The following is a 24,309-nucleotide window of genomic DNA, read 5'->3' as shown; positions in this document are numbered from 1 at the left end:
GATATGAAGCTTTATGTCACGCGCCGCACTCTTTCAACATGCGACGCATTTCGATGATGCCCACGATAACGCACTAGCCACAGCCCATGCGAACTCGACCAACGGGCATGTTCAAACTTACGCTCAGCACATTGCGGTATCTATCATTTAGCACGCGGCAACTTCTGTTGTATAGCAAATCGTAACTTCCATTGTTTATAATCTCGTCAGTTCTTTTGTTAAAATAGGATAGGTGGGATAGGATAGAATATCCAGGGTGGCCAGATAGAATTCCTTAATATCGGTAGGGTCACTAAAAGTTTATCGGTAGTTATCGGTAGGCCGGGTTGTTGTCCCAAAAACGTAGTATTGACATAGAATTTTAAAATACTGATCTCTGACCAAATCCAACCCAAAAAATGAATGTTGAGTAGGATGTGTCCAAAATCAATAAAAATCGGTAGTTTTCGGTAGGAATAACAAAATATCGCTGGTTTTGCCTTGGTCGTCCGTGAATCGGTAGGGAAGACTAAAATCGGTAGGACTACCGATAAATCGGTAGGTCTGGCCACCCTGTTCATATCAGTAAAATCCAGCTTTTCATTGAAAGTCATTTTTTAAAGTTTCGTGATGCATATGGAAAGCTTTCATTTTAAGCTTTTTATAGCACCGAATTCCATGGCAACTGCTTTACGATAAACAGCGGTTTTTCGCAGTTTGTGGTTTTTCATGTCGTATTGTATATCAAAAGGATCTTTTTTGAATTGTACCTTGTGATTTTGTACTTAAGGAAATGGGTAAAGAAATTGATTTTATTTCTGATGTTAATGAAAGATATGCGATGATAGAGTACCAACTAGACGAAAAATTAAAAGCTCTGTAAGTTGTGAATTATTTGTACCAATACCCGTCCTAACCCTTACGACCTTTTATATTAAACGCTATGCGACTAAATTGTTACATGTAATATGAAATCATGCTTAATAATTTTTGCAGCAATCAAAAGGAGCAAACCATATTAAATTCTGATCATCACAATCCCCCTGTTAAGAAAAAACAACCAATGCACCTAACACCGGAAACAGCCAGACAGCGAAACTTTGAGTTACTAAAATCTCTAGAAGTCTCAAAAGCACGCCTTCGTTCCCGTGCCACTTTCAGCCCATTGGAGACCATCTTGCAGAAAGCTATCGAGAAATACCTTAAAGAAACATCACTTATACCATGCACTACCAAAAAAGCATATGGGCCCACATACGTGTAATAGAAAATAACGGTTACAATATACAAAAGTGTATTAACTGCTGTAAAGAATATGTACAAAAATATATCACAACTTTTTTCTTAGTTCTGTTGCTTCTAACTTCTAAAACGTACATATCTGTCAAATCTCACCAAGCACTTTTTCTTTTCCCATCTTGATATATTTTATTGTGTCTAATTTAGGGTACAGTTTTGCTAGTTCGCTTAAGCGGCAGCATAGTGCGATCACATGTCTTATTTAACTTCTACTGAGAAGATCCGCTCAACGGAGAATATAGACCTTATTGGGTGCGCTGTGTATCAACAAGTAGGTATAAATACAGATAACGGGTAAAATGCTGTGCAGATAGGTACGGCTTGATTATTTTAAGCTACATTTTGTACACTTTGAAAGTTATTAGTTTCTATCCAGAAGAAAATCAGTCACATGCTGAGTTATCCGCTCGGGAGTAACTAAATGAAGATGATGGGTTCCTGGAATCTCTACATAAACAACCTTGCTAGCAGATTTCTTCATAGTCTCGATCACGCTGGGATAGTAAGCGGGATTATCGAAATGCAGTCCAGGTACCGCCCGAATATTGAGCACTTTACATTTGATACGCTCAGCATATGCGAGGATCTGTTCCAGCGAAAGCATCCCCATAAGAGCCACCTTCAATCGTAAATCTCTTGAGAAACAAAATCCGTCCAGGCCGGTATGAGCTGGCGCTGGAGCCATACCTCGTCGCATCATCACTTCCACCGATTGTAGATCTACCGAACCATCGTAAGCCGCTACCACCACATCGATAGCATCGTCATACTTATAGCAGGGCGTTTTCGATTCCGGGAGCGTTTCATAGCGCAGAAATCTGTCAATACTTTCACCCAAGTTGGCCGCCTGTTTCCGATGGTCACGGGCTGGTGGGCCCGCAATGTCAATACTGATAAAACCTTCCACGTCGTCCGGAAATGCCGCTGCATACATAAAACTCAGCGCACCACCAAGTGAATGTCCGAGCAACCAAATTCTGCTCCATCTGAAATACTTCACGATGCGTCGAATCAATGAAATACCATCCCAGAAAATGTAGTAGTGCATTCCCTTTGGATAGTGTGAAGATTTACCGTGGCCGGGTAGATCGATGGCCAGAATCGGTATGTCATCCGGGAGCAGTGGACACAAACGATCGAAGGTGCACGCATTGTCCTGCCATCCATGTAGAGCCAGCACTGGTTGTTTCTGTCGTGAGCCCCACCATTTGCCTGGAATGAATTACGACGCGTGTAAGTTGAATGAGTCTATTTTGGTACAGCAAAATTTGAAAAATGCCGATGTATGCACAGGGGTGAAAGAAGGAACGAAGTGTGCTGCAAAAAGGTGTGTAGCTTGCAAATTAAACGAATCAATTAGTTTCAGAGACAATGAGTAGCAACTATATAGTAGCTGTTTGAATACTAATGTTGCACTTCTACAGTGGGCAACGCGTACTTGTATGTGCGCGGGAAAGTGCTATTTAAATAAAATATAAAATCTTTGCTCACTAAGTGAACAGATTAGTACCTAATCATATTCATAGCTACTTTAACACAACCTGGTTGCCCGGAGGTGGTGACAGAAAAAAAAATAATAACAGACAACCTGCTTTAACCCACAATACCCATTCAGATCATAAGTCAAGTAGTTTTATAATCACGCGATAAATGCAGAGTAGTGTAAACGTGTGAATTACTGCATTCATGAATATTCCTTTCTTTAATATTACCAATGCAGTTTTTTATGAATATCGGCTCAAATAAGTATTAATTATTATTAATTGTTGCACTATGTTGCCATCCAGCTCTGTGCAAAACTACAACATATGACATTTAGCAACAGGGGCGCCCGGTAGGGTACGAGCAACCTCAGTAACAATCAAATAACCACCTGTGATGAAGAAATAAGTTTTTCAAATGGCACCCAATGATAAGGATAAGAAATCATTGTAAATTAGCAATTTATTAAATAAATTACTTATCATCAGAACGTAAACTTGTCAGTTACATAAACTTTGCTTCAAGTCAAGGAAAAATTTGACATTTTAATTATTACTTTTTCAAAAAAGTTGGCGGATTAGAGTGTAAATTAAATGCTGTTCGAAGTCCACTAAATGTGCAGTGTACTGAAACAAATGTTTCATCAGACGCTCATCGCGTGAACTGGTTTGTAGCGAGAAAGCCGAGTCTTACGTCACAAGTCATTACACAGCCAAATTTAATCAACTTTCAGCGCGTCATAAAATCCAATGACTAAGCGAAATCATACGATAAACAACTTTATAGCGATAAATACCAACATGTGTTAGAACCATGCTTTCCCCAACGAAACAGATAAAAAGGTCGTGGACCCTACCGATTAATATTAAGCGTTCAGTACATGTATCGATCACTCTTTGACCGGACATATTATGCCAATTCACGTGTAAACTAATTGAAACTGATAAGCAAAGCACGGCACAGCAGGCGTCATAGTTTTAGGGATTGTAACAACTCACCAGCTACAGTGCCCCACGGTACGGGAATTTCTATTTCTTCAGTAGACCTGTGAACTGCTGAGTCGGCAGCTAGAATGAAAAAAAAATCAATGTTATTCCGTGAATAAAACTGTGATTGCAAAAATAATATACCTAACGTCGTTGATGCATAACCATTTGAAGTGGAATTTGCTTCGTTGCTCATCATCAGCCAGTTTCAATTCCGGTTACTATAAGGCTATAAATCAGTTATATCGACGATTCCTAGTTTGACCAATAATTACGCAACCAATCCCGCTGGGTAGAGGGGAATAGCCACCGATATTGACCTTACCACGAGTTGGATGACAAATCGAAATGGAGCACTCACAACTTGTCCAAATTCCCCACAGGCACGAATCTTCTTTGCGAATTTGAGAGCGACTTAACCTGCCGCATAATGGGCAGAATCAAACCCGACTGAGCGGAAAAATCGAACACTTGAAAAATTTTGTGATATTTACTCGAAGCGATAACTTCGCTCGCTGCGAAGGGCTGACATCGAACACAAACAGGCTCCCGGCCGAGCTGCCATTTTTACAGATTATAAAGCAATTTTTAAGCAAAAGTAAAACAACCGACAGAATAAGTTCTTTTAACTTCAATTTAGGTACTTTGTGTTGCGCGTCATTTTCGCACTTATTAGTGTTGTCTAAAACAAAACGAGAGATTCGACTCAGTCGACGTCTTCCGTCCAGTAAGTTACTTTTGATTTGTTTGGGGTATACTTAGGTAAATTCAAAATCTTGGCCGTACATTCCTGGCTGGATTCTGGATAAAAGTGAGCAGCATCGGTTGGTTTAACCCTTCGGAAGTCGCCCTTTTGGCCCACTGAACGAGCAGCCGATGGTGCCCTAAGACGATTTCGCTAGATTTTCAGAGCAGCGTGCACTCAGTGCACTAGCGCGACTGCAGGAAGGTTTAAACGCTTCTGTCAGAAACGGTTGTTGCATTTGAGCGAATTCTTTGCCAGAATTCTCGCGCAAATTGCACGCAGAAACTCTGTCAGCATCAATTTCGCTTTGCTCAACTTTTGCTAACTTTCTGCTTGCCACGGTAACTGGGTATAAGCTCAGTTAAGGATCATTCATAAATGACGTAGAATTTTATGAGTGATTTTTAGCACCCCCCCCCCCCCTCCCCCATCGTAGCATTTCGTCACAAATCTCTAAATACCCACCTGGGAATTACGTATGTCCCTTTCTTCCCGCAAAAAAAAATTAAAGATAATAAAAAACGATGTTAGTTAGATGAAACAAGTAAGGTTATCGTGACATCAGATCAACCCCTCCCCGAAAAAAGAAGAAAATAACTGCGGAATACTAAATTTAGGTATCAATACCAACGACTGTTTACCACAATATGGTATTAATGAGCTCTACATAAGAGGTAAAATACCAAAAAAAAAATAACACAGGCATGTTCTACAAATAACTATTTGATAGTAAAACGAGTTATTATAATACCTGAATAATAATAAAACATTTTTCAACCTTCCAGTAACAAAATTCACTCTATAGAGGTATTCAATAAGGTATTGATTTGGTATTTGTAAAAATCACTAGAATACATAAATAATACTAAAATAAAGTATTATACCTCATTGAGGTATTAAGCAGGTATTGAAAAATGTTTCTTCAATACCTGCTTAATACCTCAATGAGGTATAATAATCAATTAATACCAAGTTTTGGTATGAATACCAAAAAATAGTATGCTCGGGTTATTGTCCAGTTATTTTCTCCTGGTCGGGCTATTCCCCTTTATAAAAGCTACGTAGCATGACATAACTCCCTAACCCCACTGTCGTCACACATCATCACAAAATACAAAACTCCACCCTCCTCCTTATAATACTACGTCATTTATGGATGGTTCCTTACCCTTGTTCTATACGTGGCTATAGAACCAAATTGATGCCATTTTTACGGCTTAGGGCATGTTCAGGAGCGTTTTACAGTCGTGATTCGTTGGTTGAGCCACAGCCTATGTCCAACTAACGAATTTAGTTTGCTAGTTGGACCGACTGACAAATCTCAAAAACGCTCCAAAGAAGACTTTAGTAGTGTAAAAGATTGTTAGATAGATTGTCAAAGTCAATTTGACATGAGATTTTGACGTTCAGATGCTTTTTAGTTGGACAATGGTCCAACTAGCGGAGGTCCAACTAAAAAGTGGTCCAGTTAAAGAGTGTCCAACCAGCGAATCACGAGTGTATTTTATATAGGAGTTTCAAAGTAGAACTGGAACTGAAACATTCATATCCCCAGCAGAGAGTTTTGTTTTATAATTTCGAAGTTTTGTTTTAAAATTTAAAACTGTTATACGACGCCGTTCTATTTGTTGCTGATTTTAAAACAAGTTTAGAACAGTGTTTTAAATACATCAGAGATTGCAGATACTTTTTTAAACGTCTGCAACTATAATTTTAAAAGTCTGGGAAGAACAAAAAATGTCAGGAAAACTATTCTTGACCGAAAATGATTTGATGATGTGTTATATTAAATGAAAATACAGTCGTGATTCACTGGTTGGGCCACAACCTCGATCCAACTAACGAATTTGATTCGCTAGTTGGACCGACTGAAAAATGTCAAAAACTCTCCAAAGAAGACATTACTAGTGTAAAAGATTGTTAGATAGATTGTCAAAGTAAATTTGACATGAGATTTTGACGTTCAAATGCTTTTTAGTTGGACAATAGTCCAACTAGCGGAGGTCCAACTAAAAAGCGGTCCAGTTAAAGAGTGTCCAACCAGCGAATCGCGACTGTAGTGTATTTATAGCCCAAGATAAGTAGAGAGAAATAGCTTATGGAGAAAAAACCTAAAGTGGATTTGAAACTAGTGTAACCAAAAGTCTTTATTTTCAAAAATCTGTAAATATCTGCAACCAAACTAAAAAATCTGTAAACATCTGTCACTAAACTAAAAACCTGTTTTAATCCACCTAGCGGTGCAATTGTGCCTTTCTCATTTCTCTATGGCACGGAGGCTTTTTATGTTCAACATAATTGTGGAAATGTCCATTACATTCTTAGTACACTTTGCACTTATACACAATGGCATGCCAGCCACGAACTTGATGAGCTACGTGTCGACGGTGAAACACTTGAAACAAAAAAATATCATACTCCATTAGCCTAATCAGCATTAGATCAATGTTATCTGCTTGCTAACTCATTTTGTCATGCGGGGGTGGGTATGTGAGGAGGGGGAAAGTCCCATGAACGAACGACTCCCCAGCTTAAATTGGTATGCTTTGTGATATAGTGGTGGTTTAAAGATGATGGGGTTGAAAGGGAGGGGTATGAGGGCTGGATGGGGTGGTGGTCTGAGGGGTGATTTAAGGAGATTTTTAAAGGAGGGAGTGAACAGTAGAGGGGGGGTGTAACCCCTCTCCGTAAACCATCAACTACGCCCCTGTTAAAATCCAGAAACCTTATGAGAGTCGTAAAAAAAATTTGGCCGGGATTAGGTTGACGTTTTTCAGAGTGATTGCATAACCTTTCTATATGAGAAAGGCAAAAATGTGCCAAAATCCAAAAAAGTGAATTGTCGTCAAATTTATTATCGAGTTTGCATCAAATCTCGACGTTTCATGCACCTTGAACACATTTAGCATCAAAAATAAAAATACTATTTTTAATTTTTCCTATAGTTTATATGAGAAATTTCTGTGTGGCCGCACCTTTCATTTGAGACTAAGTTTGGACAAATCGATCCAGCCATCTCTGAGAAAAATGAGTGACATTATTTGACACATACGCACATACATACACACACACATACACACACATACATACACACATACACACACATACAGACTTTTTCCGATCTCGACGAACTGAGTCGAATGGGATATGACACTCGGCCCTCCGGGCCGGGATTAGGTTGACGTTTTTCAGAGTGATTGCATAACCTTTCTATATGAGAAAGGCAAAAATCTGCAAATATCTGCGTCATCGAAAAAACCTTTGCTAAAATTAAAAGTCTGCGAATTTGCAGACATGTCTGCGAATTTGCAGACATGTCTGCAAATCTGGCGTCTCTGAAATACATGGAGAGTACTCAGCACAGACACTTATGTGGTTTTCGATTGATTGACACCGGTGTAGTGGAGTGCACTGAAACTGCACCGTTTTTGCACTTTCTAGCAGAAGTGCAGAAAACTGGGTATGTTCCATTGACACTTCTGATAGAAAGTGCAAAACCAGTGCAATCCACTACACCGGTGTCAATCAATCAAAAATCCCATTAGACCCGATAGACTGCACTGTAAATAATCCGCACATTGAACTTAAGTGTTTAACACTTAATTTTGCCGCAACTGCCTGTACACTTAAATTGTATGTGTCGAACACTTGATAACGCACTTCTTTGAGAAAACGTTAATTCCAATAGATGCAACACTTGACGTTCATATGAATGGCGTATTCTAATTATGTGTCTGACAAATGGTTATTAAATGTAATCCATATAGAATTTAAGCCTGCCTGCCTTATAAAACACATGTACACTATTCTTGATTTTCAAATGGGGATATTTGTATGTACATGACAATAGATATTTAAGTTTAGTAAAATATTTTTATTTATTATTGAAAAAATGCAGCTTAACTTACACCTAAATATATTTTCTTTAAAGAAATACGTTAGTATGTCATTTTAATATGCATTCAAATTAATAAAATGGTTTACCCCTAAAGCGTCTTCTCTTCGGTCCTGTCGGTCTTGCAGTCCGTCGATTTCATTACCTACAAGTAAAAAATTATGTATTAATCATGCAAACATTTTATGAAAATTTACTTACCATGCAAAACCTGAATATGCCATGCAAACCTCGAATAAAATATTCCTTCATGTATTTTCCGCCATGTTTCCTCAAATCAGTGTTGTGAAAAAATCAACTTGTCTTTAAGTGTTTTCACACTTAATGTTGCCTAAATTGTTAAAAATAATGGATTTCATGGGCAAAACATTTATGATTTAATAAGCTGACACATAACATTTATATGTGATGACAGTCAACCATGCCATCACGCAGGACGCTTAAATTTTAAGTGTAATTTTATTAAAGGGCAAATAGTAAATTCTTGCATTTTTAACGCGGTTTGAAACTTAAATCTCATGTGCCGAATGTCTTCATAAAAAGTGCACATTATTTAAAGTAATGGGAAAAACATTTATGATTCAATATGCTGACACTTAAAATTTAATTGACGTGGCACTTAATGTTGCCGCAATTGTTAAAAGCATGGATTTCATGGACAGCACATTTATGATTTAATACGCTGATACTTAAATTTTAAATGTGATAACAGTCGATCATGTCATAGAGTGGCACACTTAGTTTTAAAGTGTAATTTTATTAAGGATTAAATGGAAAGTTCTTGAATTCTCAGTGTGGCTTGAAACTTAAATTTTATGTGTCAAATCCCTTCGAAATAAAGTGTAGATTATTTACAGTGTGGGGAAAAATAAATTCGAATGCAGTAACACCAACGACACGACTAGACACTTGCATTTCAATACTGTATCAAAAATCTGACTACCCCTCAGTGACTGAGGTAACTGGTACTGTCAAATTCGATAGTTGGTTGCAAAATATATAAGACTAGCAACACTTAAAAATCTTTTGTTATTTTTCTCTAACAACCGTTTTGTTACTGTTGCAAGCCTTGGTTACGCAGGGTTTTATAAACAATGAAAAATGTTTCGCCGCTTTATCAAGCCCCGTTAGAAATTCTTGTGTTAAATTCACGAAAAATCAGTCTACCTTATGTGAATCGTGTCTACTGTTTAGCCTGTTTGCGTTCGGCACGGTAAATTAGCGGTAAGTTGTAAACATTATTCAAAAAGTTTGATTTTATGTCCCTTTATTATTTCCAGTGGCCACATTATTAAACAAGGAAGTTACCGCTCGTCATCACACTGCAATTTTTTTAAGCAACTTATATAGTTTCCTGAGCAATCCCCGGCTACGCGCAAAGTCCCTCTAAACTGTATAAGGACTTTGGGTTACGCGCTAATATTTTGTCATCCATTTGCTAATCAAATGGCGTAATCAAAAAGGTTTCGAATTTACAAGTAAGTATTTCACGTTGTTCGAATAAAATTGGAGCTTCCAATTAATTATTCTTTCTAACGTCGTATCAAGTGGTCTGTAATAGCTATGCGGAAAGCGAAATAGGGTCATCCAGCTTAAGTTCGAGCAAACCAGGAGCGTTACTTTGGTAGAAACGTTGATCGAACAGGACAGCGACTGGCCGGAAGTATTAATTCAATGCGTACAATTTCAACAAGTTGGGAAATTTGCAACAAAAAGATTGGCGACAATATGAAGAAAAAGACCCTGTTAGCTGTAATAGTTAACGAGAACATGCTTTGCAAGGTAGTAAGGAAAAGAATCATGGCACTACGAGAAAAGGGCCATCATCTGCACGAAAGTTTGCAGCAATGACGAGGACGAAAATAATGTCGAGGAAACGCAAGGGTGATTGCGAGAAAAGTTTGAAATATTTCCATATTGATCTGATAACTATGATCAACGGAAGGAACGGATAGAAAGGTGCTATAATTTCAGACGTAAGGGGATATTTTTGACGGGTCCTGCTGTCATGTTTGAACAAGCCCTGATTCAGCATGCTTTGCATACGTTATATGCAAAGGACAATATAGACCGCTTTACACTCCATTTTTCATTCTCAAGGAAGTAATGCAAGAAGTAGCCCAGCTTTCATAGTTCGACAATAAAATCGTCGAAAAAGGTAGCGAGAAAGTGGAAGAACAAAATATTGATGAGAAGTACCTAATCGCAACATCTGAGCAATCTATCGCTGCTGGATTGTCGTCAACCTGTTTCCGACAGGAGCTCGGTTCACATGGCCACGATACTCGGGGTGTTTTCCGAGTACATCAGTTAAGGAAGGTTCAAAAGTTTGTGCTGAATTCTCCTCATGACAATAAATCCTAGGCGATAACGCGGCAACGAGGAACAGTTTTGCCAGCTGCTAGTATACCGATTCGCTACGAACAAACTAAGAAAATGAACGCCTCTATCGATTACGTTCACATGCTTAACACAACTCCAGTTAAACTCATTCCGGAATCGGTTCGGAATTATGAGTAGAGTCAGTATGGTTATTAGCTCAAATGCAATCACCGATTCTGACTCAATCGGCTTCGGAATCAGTTGTTGCGATGTGTGCAACTACTTGAGTGGAAACGCATCAGACCAAAGCTGGTGTCAAGGTAATATGTAGCATGTTTTAGAACTATGGTGAGGGCAAATGGAAACTGGTCGATTTTTGTTTTTACAGATTCCGGAATCATTAAAAACGTATATGCTGGAAAAATACCGCGAAGACCTTTCGTGAAGCCAGCACCCATCGAGGTAGAAGCTGCCACTCAAGCTAAAAGGTTAAGAAAGGCACAAAGGAAAGTCCTGCTGCATACATTTCGAAAAAAATATATCTACCAATTTTCGATGGAAGAATTTTGTTACCGATATGCATTAATAAGGACGAAAAATAAATTTGAGCAAGATTAGTTCTTTCGTGTATTTTCAAATTTCTAATAAAATACAAACTTGGAGCATTCAATATTAATTATTCCTTTCCATTTTGGAACAACAGAAAGATAAACGCCTTACGCTAGCCGGGTGAGAAACAAATATAAAAGTAGAAATTGCTTCCTGGTTCGGGCAAGCATGGTACATCATCCACTGTTGATAAATCGCATATATTTTTCATCTGTGGTTCAAAGATATACAAATTTCGCACTTGTAAACTACTGCTACATCTGTGTCACTGTCTTCTGCGACTCGCTGAGAGAAAGTTGGCTGTCAATACCAACAGGGATCACTCGTCCAACTATTCGTTCAGTTTCGGTAGGCAAGCCGCTCTTTTCAATTCCAACTCTGATAACGTTGCATCGTTCGATACCTTGAGCTATAAGGAACCGCCATTCTTACCGATTTCCGGAGTACAGTATCTAGCACCAGAGCTGCTTCCTCGACTAACGGAACGAGAGCGGACTTTATCCTCCCTTCGTTTCTTTTTCTGAAAACAATAACATAGGTTTAAGTTTTACATACAATATAGAATTTTTACTTCATTACCTTGTTGCGCTGAACCTCGAGTGATGGATACTTTGAAGGATTACGTTTTTCGTTTCCACAACCGTTGCAGGTTCCTCATATGGAGGAGAACGAAAGGTCGTACGATGCCGATAACCCGTTCAGAGCCCGCTTCTTATGAAATTTATTTTTCAAGTTAGTTACTGGATTTGTATTGTGCACTTAACATGGTTGCTATACAGCAACTGAAAATCAAAAAAACAAAAGAAGTGTTGCTGAAGAAATAATTTTTTCGTTCGAATCAAGGGGTCACTCAATATACTGGTAACTGTCAGTAAATGATTCGGACCCTTTTTATTCACAATATTTCATTGAGTTTCAGGTCGTGTCGTTGGTAACACTGACGGCATGACGAGACATAAATTTTAAACTGAATTAGAACACCCGCTAAAACTGCTGCTAGGGGCAGCAAGTTCTAGTTTTAAAATTTTCAGTTGTATATTATAGAACTGTCAAAATTATGAAACTAGAACTGAAACACTCCTGAACATGCCCTTGGTTACTTGTGTTGACATTATGTCGTTTATCATCACATCCTTCGCCAAAGCATCGAGTACAATACAACCGAGAATACATCATTCTTCAACACATCCTTTTCATTACAATATTTTGCTTACGCCGTTCCACATAGCACACAGTGCTGTAATATCACACTACTCTATCTAAAGAGCGATGCGCATTGATTTTGGTATGATATCACAAGATTTTTTCTGTGCAAATCTGTTAATGAGCACAAAAATCTGTGGAATTCAGATATTGTCCGTGCTTTTCCAAAGGAGACGCGACGATTATTTTTCATCGCAGCAGGATTCGTAGCGCTATTCGACGCACGATTCGTCGCAATGTATGGTATTTCTTATGGGATGAATGACTTGAATAAAAGGTGGTGCAATGTTGTGTAAAAACATTATTGTAAATAAAACATACGAAAACCTGTAACTTTAAAAGCACAGGTTTCAGTCAGTTTTATTGACAAATTCAGTTAAAGTAAATTATTAGCGCACATTAAACCTGGGTAATACAAATTTTTCGATGTTTTTAAGTATTTATTATAAAATACGCCAATTCAATTTGTCGCCTCAAAATGATTGAATGGCTTGTTTCCATAATGAAACATACAATAAATATGTCTATACTTGGCAGCTCTGCCACAAGCTGCTCCTTCCATCCGACGAACATCTTTCGTTGATCAAACTCGTTTGATGTTGAATCGAATCGGCGATTTTGTCGGAATCGCGCCCACCGGAGTAACGTCAGCAGAGCTGCCATTTATACAGATTTATCTGTGTTATACAGATTTTTAAGGACGCAGAAACAGACCTGATACAGAATACAGATTTAATACAGATTTTCAATACACAATACAGATTAACACAGATTTTAAGAATTTTCAATAGGCGGACCCTTTCTGAAATCATTTTCATTAACTTTGGCCGTTTCTTTTATAAATAATTGTTAAATGAACCGTAACACTTAATAAATTAAAAACTTGAGTTAGGAAATGTACAGATTACTTTAAAGTACACAATTTAAATTCCGGTTCAATGCTTGAATTTATAGTAGACAATACTTGAGGCTTATAAATGGGAATCAATTATCAAAATTCGTTTTCTTCATTCAATAGAGACAAAAACAGATTTTTTGTAACGAGGATACAGATTTTCAAAAAAAAAATCTGGCAGCTCTGATCAGAAGAAACAAACAGAACAGAAACGTCTCATGAATTGCCTAATTCTCGACAAACATATGATTACGGCCTAAAAGCCAACTGTCAAAATCCACTTTGGATGGAAATTCCGGACAAACCGTTACACGCCAATCACAGATGTTGATAGTAAATGAAAGAGAAAAGTTTTCTCTTTCATAAACTGTTGTGAACTGTGTTCGACTAGTAACGGTGTTTCTGGAATTTCCATTCAAAGTGGATTTTGACAGTTGGCTTTTAGGCCGTAATCATATGTTTGTCGAGAATTGTCTTTGGTAAATGCATGTATCACAGGTATATTACTCAAATTATGATTAAACCGTATGCATGATGCATATAAAGTTATCACCTCTCACCTGGAAAGTGACCTTGGTTTATCGTATTTGACGTAATATACACATTTCGACATAGATCTTTCATTAGGGCTTAAATCGCAAATGTAAACAAACTGCGTTTTCGCTATTATGACATTATGCGACAAAAATACTACAAGATTGAGGTGAAAATTAGTTAAAATGGTTTTTAGTTCGATTTATAATTAAAGAAAACAAAACGGCGAAACATGCATTTTCTTCGAGATTTCGACTTAGGCCCTTCTTCTCATATGGAATATAAAGGCTAAACTTACATTTTTTGACAGAACCGGGCGTACGGTTATTATTCACAAAATTATTCTTTAAACGGCGGTTCTATTATATAAATGATAAGCAATATCTACTAGGATCATGTCTTCTCGATAGTTGTTGCACATAAACATTCGAATATTTCGATATTTTCATGAAATTCGAAGAAAAGATGCACGCGCCCTATCATTTACATTGGGTTTCTATGCGCCCATTTGCTGAGCCCTATTAAAAAGTATACTGTCAAGCTCGCCCATTTACCCAGCCCTACCCAGCAAGACAGAGTCAGTTTAGCCCTTTTACCGCGCCCTTCTGAAAATTATGTACACCGTTTAGCCCTTCCGCAAATGGTGGTTGCTGAAGGGCGAAATCACGACTGGGATGCAAATTGGGCGTAAGCATTTTTTTAGTTTCTACCCACTAAAAGCACATAGCAATTAAATTCTTTGTTATATTGTCATAAGGTTTAACCAAAGATGCTTCCGGAAAAACATGGTCGTAAAGTAATTTATAACTACAATAAAAACTACATTTAGAAAAGCATCGCCGTATATTGAAACTGATTTTTCTCCATTTGAGTACATTGCGACTTTGGCCCTATTGAAAGATCTGTGTCGATTTGTTTATAAAATAAAAATATAAACGCCATCATCAAATAAAAACGGGTGTTTGTGTTCTTACGGGTTTGGTGAAAGAATAGAAAACTAAACTGTAACACTCTACAGTACCATGGTTTTACAATAAATTGTTTTTGTTAGAATATATAGTTGATTAAAAACTTAAATGGACAAAATCCCATCGCAACTTTTAGCCAGTATTGAAAGTAACTCGCAACCATCATTAATTTTCAAGTGAGTTTAGATAATTTTCCTTTGTTCCATAATTCGTAACCAGTTCTTATTTTTACTACAGCTCAAATATAGAGAACGATCTACCGCTAATTATGGCAGCTCTCGAACAAAATCTCAACTTCAAAGAAGATCCCACCGACAGCCGTCGGGATAGCGAAGATAACGCGACAGACGATGAGGATGAAGATTCACCCGGGTGCAACTCGTCGCCAAGTAATCGCATACAGCGTCGAAGATCCCTTCGTTCAAAATCAGTTGACAGCAAACTACACAAGGTTAAGCGGCGAACCATTACAAAACCATCCCGACTACCCATAAATCTGAACGCATCGGAAAACGAAATCCGCAACTACTACATGATCAACAGCAAGGGAGTCGATCTCAAACCAACCAACCTTGAGACGATTTTCGAAGAAGGTTCACCATCAGTAGCGAAAGCAAAGTTCTTCGGTATACGTAAGGTTCGGCGTAGCCTCAACTGCTGCGATGGGTTCAACGTGAACAAGACAACCGCGAAGGCCAGAAAGAATCGTGTACGAAAGCTACTGGGCGGTTCCCCGAAGCTGGCAAAGATGACTATGGATACCTTTCTGGAGCGGCTCAAATCGATGCAGCATGATACCGATGACGAGGCGGGTCCAATCGGTGATCCTAGGTTGAATCAAACGGTGTGATTGTTATTGAACTGCTGTTTACCCACAAAAAGCAGATAGATCTCTCAATCTGTCGACTGAATTAACGAAAAACACCAACCTGCGTAAAGTTATCATAGGTTCAAGCATATGCATTTGTCGAGAATAATAAATATAATTAATTCGTAAACTTTAATATGTAGATACCAATTATGCTAGTTTGTTTTGCATTTTCCGAAAATTTTATTTATATATTACGTCTAAATTTATCTACTTCACAGCAAAAGCCTCCCCGTATTCCGAATAAGTGATATTTCCGAATGACTAGGCGTTTCTCAACAATTGATTCAACTGATAAATTTGTAGATTGTAATTTGTAGTTTTATTACGTACAAAAATCTGTTAGTTTAAACTGTACATCAGGTCAAGGAAAAGTAGTTTGGTTGAAGTTAACAATTAACATTAGGAGCGAATAAAATTTTCAAGCTAGCTTACACTAAAACTGTATGATTCTTCTCAGTATATTCTTGAAGGCATACTTCCGGGTTTTTGCTTGATTTCCATCTGTCCATAATTTTAATGCGAAAATAATTTCTTACACTATGCAAATCCCGCTAAGTAATTTCCAATATCATCACAAAGTTCCTTCAGCTCTTCATTAGATTTATATTCCACGGCTAATATCGCATTGCCAACCGCTATAGTTTCCTTTACTGTTTTTCCCTTGACCCAGATCCTTCCATTCATTCCAGCGGCCATTTCGAATGCTATTTCCTTCGCAAGCAGGTCGAGAAATGTACACTTTGGATTAAGGATTTTTCGTACCAAATTGATGCTGCAACCAAAAACGAATCCCTCATGAAGTACACCAAGCTTGCCTTTCTTCCCGTGGGAATCAACACAAATCAGTTCCGGTTCCAAATCCCGATTGGCTATCAGCAGTCGCGCACATATGGCATCTCCTACATTAACATCCGGACGGTTCTTCTTGGTGGCACCCTCGAAAGCCATGTATGATAAAGAGGCCGGTTCACTGGCGCTTATGTCGACCCGGAAGATATCTCCAGCTTTTTGGGATACAATACCGATAACAATTTCACCACGGTTCGGCACGTACCTCTTCTGATAGCAATCTACCCAGAACGTGTTGGGAGCTTTTTTCCGCAATACACCGCTTTTGCAGACCAGCACCGCGTCATCGTTGTCCTGTCGAAGTCCTGGACCTAGCACAACCTTTTTATTTACCTTCGCTATCTCAATTGCTTCTTCCACGCGGTAACCTGGCAAAACCGGCTGATCCACTACAGCGATCATTTCGTACGATTGCAAATACAACGTAACATTAATTTATTAACTATTTATTTCATACGGTTTTTTGTTTGAAATTATAATTTAGCGTGGTAATAGTACAAAATTAAGTTGAAAAATTTCTCGTTAACAGTAAGGGCATCTCCACTGTTCTCACTCAGTTCACAAACATTTCCATTCTAGCCAAATATTCGAAAAGAGTTTAACTACAAAATGAAATCAAATCTAGGACAATTTTTCAGAAGGGCGTTACCGCAATTGCATGCTTCCGAGAAAATCGGCTTTGAAATTTTTCATGATGTTTTATATTCTCTATTTAAATGGGGAATTGTTAGAAACCTAACTTAATTACTAAAATAAACTTGGAATGCTAATTATTCATTACGACCCTTCATTTTCTAGCAAGAAATTATTTGTGATCTTAAAAACGAGAAATTAACCTCTATGCCGTTTTCAAATACTGGTATGTATAACGCCCTACTTTACCGTCCTTCTTCGAGCGGCTTTTGCTGCTACCAGAGATGCCAGATTTGCAGACAAGTCGACATAGATTTTTCATTAGGGCTTAAATCGCAAATGTAAACAAACTGCGTTTTCGCTATTACGACATTATGCAACAAAAATACTGCAAGATTGAGGTGAAAATTAGTTAAAATGGTTTATAGTTCGATGTATAACTAAAGAAAACAAAACGGTGAAACATGCATTTTCTTCGAGATTTCGACTTAGGCCCTTCTTCTCATATGGAATATAAAGGCCAAACTTACATTTTTAAACAGAAGCGGGCGTACGGTTATTATTCACAAATAAAAGAATAAACGGCGGTTCTATTATATAAATGATAAGCAATATCTACTATGATCATGTCTACTCGATAGTTGTTGCACATAAACATTCGAATATTTCGATATTTTCATGAAATTTGAAGAAAAGATTCACGCGCCCTTTCTTTTACATTGGGTTTCTATGCGCCCATTTGCTGAGCCCTATTAAAAAGTATACTGTCAAGCTCGCCCATTTACCCAGCCCTACCCAGCAAGACATAGTCAGTTTAGCCCATTTACCGCGCCCTTCTGAAAATTATGTACACGGTTTAGCCCTTCCGCAAATGGTGGTTGCTGAAGGGCGAAATCACGACTGGGATGTAAATTGGGTGTAAGCATTTTTTTAGTTTCTACCTACTAAAAGCACATAGGAATTAAATTCTTTGTTATATTGTCATAAGGTTTAACGAAAAATGCTTTCGGAAAAACACGGTCATAAAGTAATTTATACCTACAATAAAAACTACATTTAGAAAAGCTTCGCCGAATATTGAAACTGATTTTTCTCCATTTGAGTACATTGCGACTTAGGCCCTAATGAAAGATCTGTGTCGAAGTCTGCAAATTCGCAGACTTTTAATTTAAGCTGCAGATTTTTTCGATGACGCAGATGTTTGCAGATTTTTCCGTTTGGTTGCAGATATTTGCAGATTTTTTAGTTTGGTTGCAGATATTTGCAGATTTCTGAATATAAAGGCTTTTGGTTACACTAGCTTGCCTCACATTTTTTGTTCTTCCCAGACTTTTAAAATTATTATTGCAGACATTTGAAAAAAGTACCTGGCATCTCTGGCTGCTACGGCTCTTGACGCAAGTGATCTGCCCCTAGACCACCGCCCAGCGGGCCTTCCGCCACCGCCCGGACCGGGTGCTGGGGAGGTTCTCCCGCGGCCCTTCTACAACCGCAACTCATCAGCCCAATTGCTATTAACGCCCAGTGGGGCCCTTCGCCACACCCGGACCGGGTGCTGAGGAGGCTCTCCCGCGGCTCTTCGACTGCGACAATCTGCCAGCTCACCAGTTAGGAACGCTCAGCGGGCCTTCCGCCACATCCGAACTGGGTGCTGGGGAGGTCTCTCGACTAACCGTAAATAGACAAGTCACCCACCACCATCGTTCAGTGGGTCCACTGACATACCAAAACCGGGCGCTGGGGAGGCTCTCCCGCGGCCCTGGCAAGCTGCCTTCATTCCGGAGCTCATCACCTCATCAATTCAATAGCCAATTGATCTCAAAGAAGAAAAACTAAATCAGTGAAATGCATTACAACTATCTCCTTTCTTATGGCGAATGACCCTGTGTGGTTAAAGCCCAATAAATAAATAATAATAATAATAATAGAAAATATATTTTACATGCTGCTTAGATGCATGTACATGCACAGAAACGAATATGAAAAATGCAACGACGGCAAGTGCAATTTTATTATTCTGCTCAACAGTTATTGTTAATGTTGTTTTACATAGCACAGAGAAACGATAACATAATTCGTGTCATGTATGAGCTCTATTATTTTCGGCACAAATCTGTACCTCATCGGCAGAAATCTATGCCTCATCGGCACAGCACTGTCATCGACATTTGCTTGAAATTATTTTGCAAGCTGATTTTTCCCTGCAAAATAACATTAATATAGGGAAGGAAAAAGAAGACCGTTTTCGCATGTCCCGTCCCAGGACCTAACCAAAGATATACTCAAGATAGAGTGGTCACCCGGATAGAAATGTACAGTAACAAAACCATATTTTTTACAGTGACATTACAGTAAATTTTAATGTAAAATCGACTTTTACAGTAAAAAAGGGGGGTATATGTATATGTATGTATCTTAACATTAAAAAAATCAACTTTTTTCCATACATTTTTTGCTCAGAAACAGTAACATTTAATGTAAATTTACTGTATCATTTTTTACTGGACAGTAAAATTAGTTGTTACAAGAAGTTTTACTGTAAATCTACTGTGAGAACTCTGCGTCGAACAATGCTGAAACAGTAATAACTATAATATCTATTGTTTGTAGGGTAAACGCTATTGTAGATTTTTATTCGGACAGGTATTTTCCATGTACCATTGAAGTACGACTCCTCGGTGAAACCGGTTCACCGTCAAAATGACAGATCAACGATAAATTGAAGCGATACTTTGCGCAACAGCAAGCAACGTCTGTCTATGCGTCGTTTCCATGGAAATGTTTTTTGTTATAAACAACGAAATATTTCTGCTGAATATAACAAAGCTTTTGTGGATTGGAAATAATTTCATACGAACTAAAATAATTTTCGATTATTGTTTGGTATGTATCCAAGGCATTTTATCGACGCTGTTTAATTTTCTGCGATGCGATCGACACCTACCAACGAGGGGACAGCAATCGCTTCACGGTTGCTGAACCATAGTTTATCAATCTTTTGTATATGACCTAGTAATCTTGAGTTTATCTTTGAACAATCTGCTTACAAACGGGCCGAACTGATTACAAAAGGACCTAACTGATTATAAAAGCCCCAAATTAATTTCAAAAGAATCTAACTGATTGAAAAGGGCCTAACTAGCAAAGCACTCATTTTAAAGGGATTATAACGTATTATTGAATTATAACTGATAGTAAACGGCTTATAACATCAGCGCACACACAGAAATAAAATGTTGGTAAAAATAAGATTTTTTCACTCTTAATAAAAAAACCAACGCATACTCTGAGTTTAAAAATAAAACTCTTATTATGATTACATTTCTTCATTAGCTTAAAAGGAAAACTTTTATTTTGATTATTATTCTTGATTAGTTTCAGGGGAACATTGGGAGACTTGACCCAGGCAGATACAAAATTTTTGATATTTACTATGTTATGGTACCTACTGTTAATGTCAATTACGTCACACAAAAATCCCACCTAAAACATCAGTCTATATCTTTTAGTACTTTTAGCTAGCAGTAATATGGCAGATTTCGTAACGTGTGAACATGCAATGCAAGCAGTACAGATAATTCTTAATAGAAAATACATTTAAAAAATCGAAGTGGTTAGACGACCAAAAAAAACGTTCACAGAAAAACTTTTATAACTTTTGCAAAAGCGAATTAACAATTGTGCAAAAAATCATGAAACCGTACAACACCTTTGCACATCATATCTTAATGAGTTTTGAAAGATTGAAAACGTTTTAGGGATTTATGCAGGTTTAGCTGTAAATCTGGTCAAGTCTCCCTCACACAGAAAAAAATTAGCATATTCAAACCAAAAATATGTGTTATTGAATCCAATCATTTATTGTTTATCACTTTAACAAACAAATTTATTGGTTTGAAAATATTTTTTTATTAGAACAACAACAAATTTTTGCTTTCAATAAATACATTTTTGGTATCAATAATTTTCTTTTAATTTCAATAAAATAATTATTGAAAAACGAAACGATAATTTTGTTTTATTGAAACAATAAATGAATTTTATTGAATTCAATAAATAATTTTATTGTCTCCCGACCAATAATTTAATTTATTGAATTTAATGCATAATTTTATTGAACCTACAAATCTTTTTTCTGCGTGTAGATTTCACTAATTCTTCTAACTTTCAATGTAATAGAGCTGAACAATATTTTTGTGCGAGGTATACAAGTAGAAGCAATATGCGCAATCAAACGAAATAAAATAGTATCAATTTTCCAAATAGGATTATAATGAAGCTGACCAAACCTTCCTTGACTGTTTTCACAATGTTCACGTTTTGCAGATAGGCCCTTTTCAAATGTTTGACTAGAAATGTTTTTTTTTAAATCAGGTATCTGCTACGCCGCCATGATTTCAAAGCCAACATCTAAAACGTCGCGTTAGGATCGATCCACAATAAACAAATTCAATTTCATTCGACACAATTTTGAGATAGTCAAGCTCGTTTAATTTGTTGGTGCTCCATGGTATAAAGTTTTTGTTATTCACGTACATGTCCAAAACAAAACATTTCTTCAATTAGCTGTCCAATCTTTTCACTTTTTAACAAATGTCTAAAAATTGAGTCGTGCCGTACGGTATCTGACTAGTGAAAATCGAGCTTCGAGCAACAAGAGCAGAACAATTTGAACTGTCAGCGGGGCCCATAATTTGTGTGCCCACTGAGATGTTGACTTATGTCAGTTCAATACAAATGGGATAGGGGTGCCATATACGTGTTTTAAATAGACATGGCTTCACATCTGGCTACACTGGTTGTAAATTAGTGATCTAACGTCGGTAAAACAGGTGTTCCCCTGTGTGACCTTTGCTCAGAATATTGGTAAAACATCGGTCTATCTTTACGAAAACTGGTAGGACATTTAAAAATGTCAGGTGAAATTAACGTCTGGATTTTTTTTTGACCTATTTGTTACCGACGTTAGATCCGTCAGGGACGTTTCGATATTAAAATACATCGATACTTAGAATCGATACTGGTATCTAATGCAAGTACTGATACTTTCGATATAATCGTAGTCGTAGTATCGATACTTGAAAGTATCGCCATTCGATTCCGCACTTCTACAATAGCTTAATTCTCTGAATTAGGTAAACTACAATCTACAGTTAACGTTTTGCTCTGCTCCTGTGAACAGAAAAACCCGTTCGACAAATATGTTTTATTAGTCTAATTCGTTTGATGTTGGATCCAGTCGACGATTCTGTCAGACGTCGAATGTCTGAAAAGATAAACAATAAATAATTGGCTGATCAGAAAGTCTCATGGACTGTCAAATAATCGGTAATGTTCGGAATCGATTTTTTCATCAAATGCGATTGGTGCTCCAGTTATTGTAGCAACTCAAATGCAACAACCGATTCCACAATGGTTTAGCCTGAATAGGAAATCTCATTTCACTCGGAAATAATTCCAAAATCATTCAGAATTCCGAATCGAATACTTCCAACTACTGGTTCTTTCGATTCTTTTCGATATTGTAAAGATTGTATCGATATCAGTAAAGTATCGTGCTTGAAGTATCGATACCAAAAAATCGAGTATCGGTAACAGAAGTATCGATTCCGTACTAGTATCGAAAATATCGCAACGTCCCTATCCGTCATAAATCTCAAAACGCTATGTCATTGTAGTTCGACGACTCGGCATCGCAAGTTAAATTTTTGTCTGGTTTATTTGCAGGTATACTTGAAAAATGGTAGAAATGGATTTATTAGTTATTGATAAGGATGAGTCAGATGCTCGTGCAACGAAGGATGCTCCGATCGATGAGCTAGACATGGAGGACTTGTATACCAAATATAAGAAACTACAAAAAATGTTGGAATTTCTCGAAGTGCAAGAAGAATACATCAAGGATGAACAACGAAATTTGAAAAAGGAATACCTTCATGCACAGGAAGAGGTTAAGCGTATTCAATCTGTGCCTCTGGTTATCGGACAATTTTTGGAAGCTGTAGACCAGAATAATGGAATTGTGGGTTCTACAACAGGATCAAATTATTTCGTAAGAATTCTTTCTACAATCGATCGGGAACTTTTGAAACCGTCAGCCAGCGTAGCACTACATAAACATAGCAATGCGTTGGTGGACGTTTTACCTCCAGAGGCAGATAGCTCAATTTCAATGCTGCAAGCGGACGAAAAACCGGAAGTCCAATACTCAGATATAGGTGGAATGGATATGCAAAAGCAGGAAATTCGTGAAGCTGTCGAATTGCCGTTGACGCACTTTGAACTCTATAAGCAAATCGGTATTGACCCACCAAGAGGGGTATTAATGTATGGACCTCCTGGTTGTGGAAAAACTATGCTCGCTAAAGCTGTTGCTCATCATACTACTGCTGCATTCATTAGAGTAGTGGGGTCTGAGTTCGTCCAGAAATATTTAGGAGAAGGTCCCCGTATGGTACGGGATGTGTTCCGTTTAGCCAAGGAAAATTCCCCTGCTATTATTTTCATCGACGAAATTGACGCAATAGCAACAAAGAGATTCGACGCCCAAACTGGAGCCGATAGAGAGGTGCAACGCATTTTGCTCGAGTTGCTCAACCAAATGGATGGATTCGACCAAACGACTAATGTAAAAGTTATTATGGCAACTAATCGTGCCGACACGTTAGATCCAGCTCTGTTGCGTCCCGGACGATTGGACAGGAAAATTGAGTTTCCGTTGCCCGATCGACGCCAGAAGCGGCTGATTTTTTCTACTATAACAACAAAAATGAATTTGTCTGAAGATGTAGATCTTGAGGATTATGTAGCCCGACCAGACAAAATCTCTGGAGCCGATATTAACGCCATTTGCCAGGAAGCGGGAATGCACGCTGTAAGAGAAAACCGATACATTGTGCTGGCAAAGGATTTCGAGAAAGGTTACAAAAATAATATAAAGAAAGATGAAACTGAACACGAGTTTTACAAATAAGTTTATTAAACTGTGTATTATTTGGAATCTAAGAGTGCATAATAGACATGTCATATTGCAACAAAC

The 24,309-nt window shown here is 37.8% G+C and overlaps 5 protein-coding genes, 1 long non-coding RNA gene and 1 pseudogene across 6 annotated transcripts; 4 read left to right on the top strand and 3 right to left on the bottom strand.

Annotated features, from left to right (window-relative positions):
- The first annotated feature begins 686 nt into the window (after positions 1–686).
- Positions 687–1,310, top strand: LOC131678765 (uncharacterized). The gene is made up of 2 exons (XM_058959050.1): positions 687–858; positions 976–1,310. The coding sequence occupies exons 1-2, from the start codon at positions 773–775 to the stop codon at positions 1,241–1,243; spliced, it is 354 nt and encodes a 117-aa protein (XP_058815033.1). The 5' UTR covers positions 687–772; the 3' UTR covers positions 1,244–1,310.
- Positions 1,257–4,258, bottom strand: LOC131678757 (probable serine hydrolase). The gene is made up of 4 exons (XM_058959044.1): positions 4,072–4,258; positions 3,891–3,975; positions 3,759–3,827; positions 1,257–2,490 (listed from the first exon to the last, which is right to left on the bottom strand). The coding sequence occupies exons 2-4, from the start codon at positions 3,943–3,945 to the stop codon at positions 1,640–1,642; spliced, it is 975 nt and encodes a 324-aa protein (XP_058815027.1). The 5' UTR covers positions 3,946–3,975; positions 4,072–4,258; the 3' UTR covers positions 1,257–1,639.
- Positions 4,259–9,458: 5,200 nt separating this feature from the next.
- On the top strand, positions 9,459–11,370 carry LOC131678760 (serine--tRNA ligase, cytoplasmic-like; annotated as a pseudogene).
- Positions 11,371–11,501: 131 nt separating this feature from the next.
- On the bottom strand, positions 11,502–12,129 carry LOC131678767 (uncharacterized). Its single transcript, XR_009303731.1, has 2 exons — positions 11,897–12,129; positions 11,502–11,837 (listed from the first exon to the last, which is right to left on the bottom strand). It is a non-coding gene; the product is annotated as an uncharacterized LOC131678767 (long non-coding RNA).
- A 2,736-nt stretch (positions 12,130–14,865) lies between these two features.
- On the top strand, positions 14,866–15,936 carry LOC131678761 (protein tantalus). The gene is made up of 2 exons (XM_058959046.1): positions 14,866–15,093; positions 15,155–15,936. Exons 1-2 carry the CDS (start codon positions 15,026–15,028, stop codon positions 15,765–15,767), a joined length of 681 nt encoding a protein of 226 aa, XP_058815029.1. The 5' UTR covers positions 14,866–15,025; the 3' UTR covers positions 15,768–15,936.
- A 148-nt stretch (positions 15,937–16,084) lies between these two features.
- On the bottom strand, positions 16,085–17,385 carry LOC131678759 (exosome complex component RRP40). Its single transcript, XM_058959045.1, has one exon. It carries the CDS (start codon positions 17,037–17,039, stop codon positions 16,326–16,328), a length of 714 nt encoding a protein of 237 aa, XP_058815028.1. The 5' UTR covers positions 17,040–17,385; the 3' UTR covers positions 16,085–16,325.
- A 5,531-nt stretch (positions 17,386–22,916) lies between these two features.
- LOC131678754 (26S proteasome regulatory subunit 6B) lies at positions 22,917–24,308 on the top strand. Its single transcript, XM_058959041.1, has one exon. It carries the CDS (start codon positions 23,011–23,013, stop codon positions 24,241–24,243), a length of 1,233 nt encoding a protein of 410 aa, XP_058815024.1. The 5' UTR covers positions 22,917–23,010; the 3' UTR covers positions 24,244–24,308.
- Position 24,309: the final 1 nt, after the last annotated feature.

Source organism: Topomyia yanbarensis, chromosome 2 (assembly GCF_030247195.1).
Source record: "Topomyia yanbarensis strain Yona2022 chromosome 2, ASM3024719v1, whole genome shotgun sequence".
In the NCBI taxonomy this organism is placed as follows: domain Eukaryota; kingdom Metazoa; phylum Arthropoda; class Insecta; order Diptera; family Culicidae; genus Topomyia; species Topomyia yanbarensis.
This window is presented reverse-complemented; position numbering and strand designations above follow the sequence as displayed.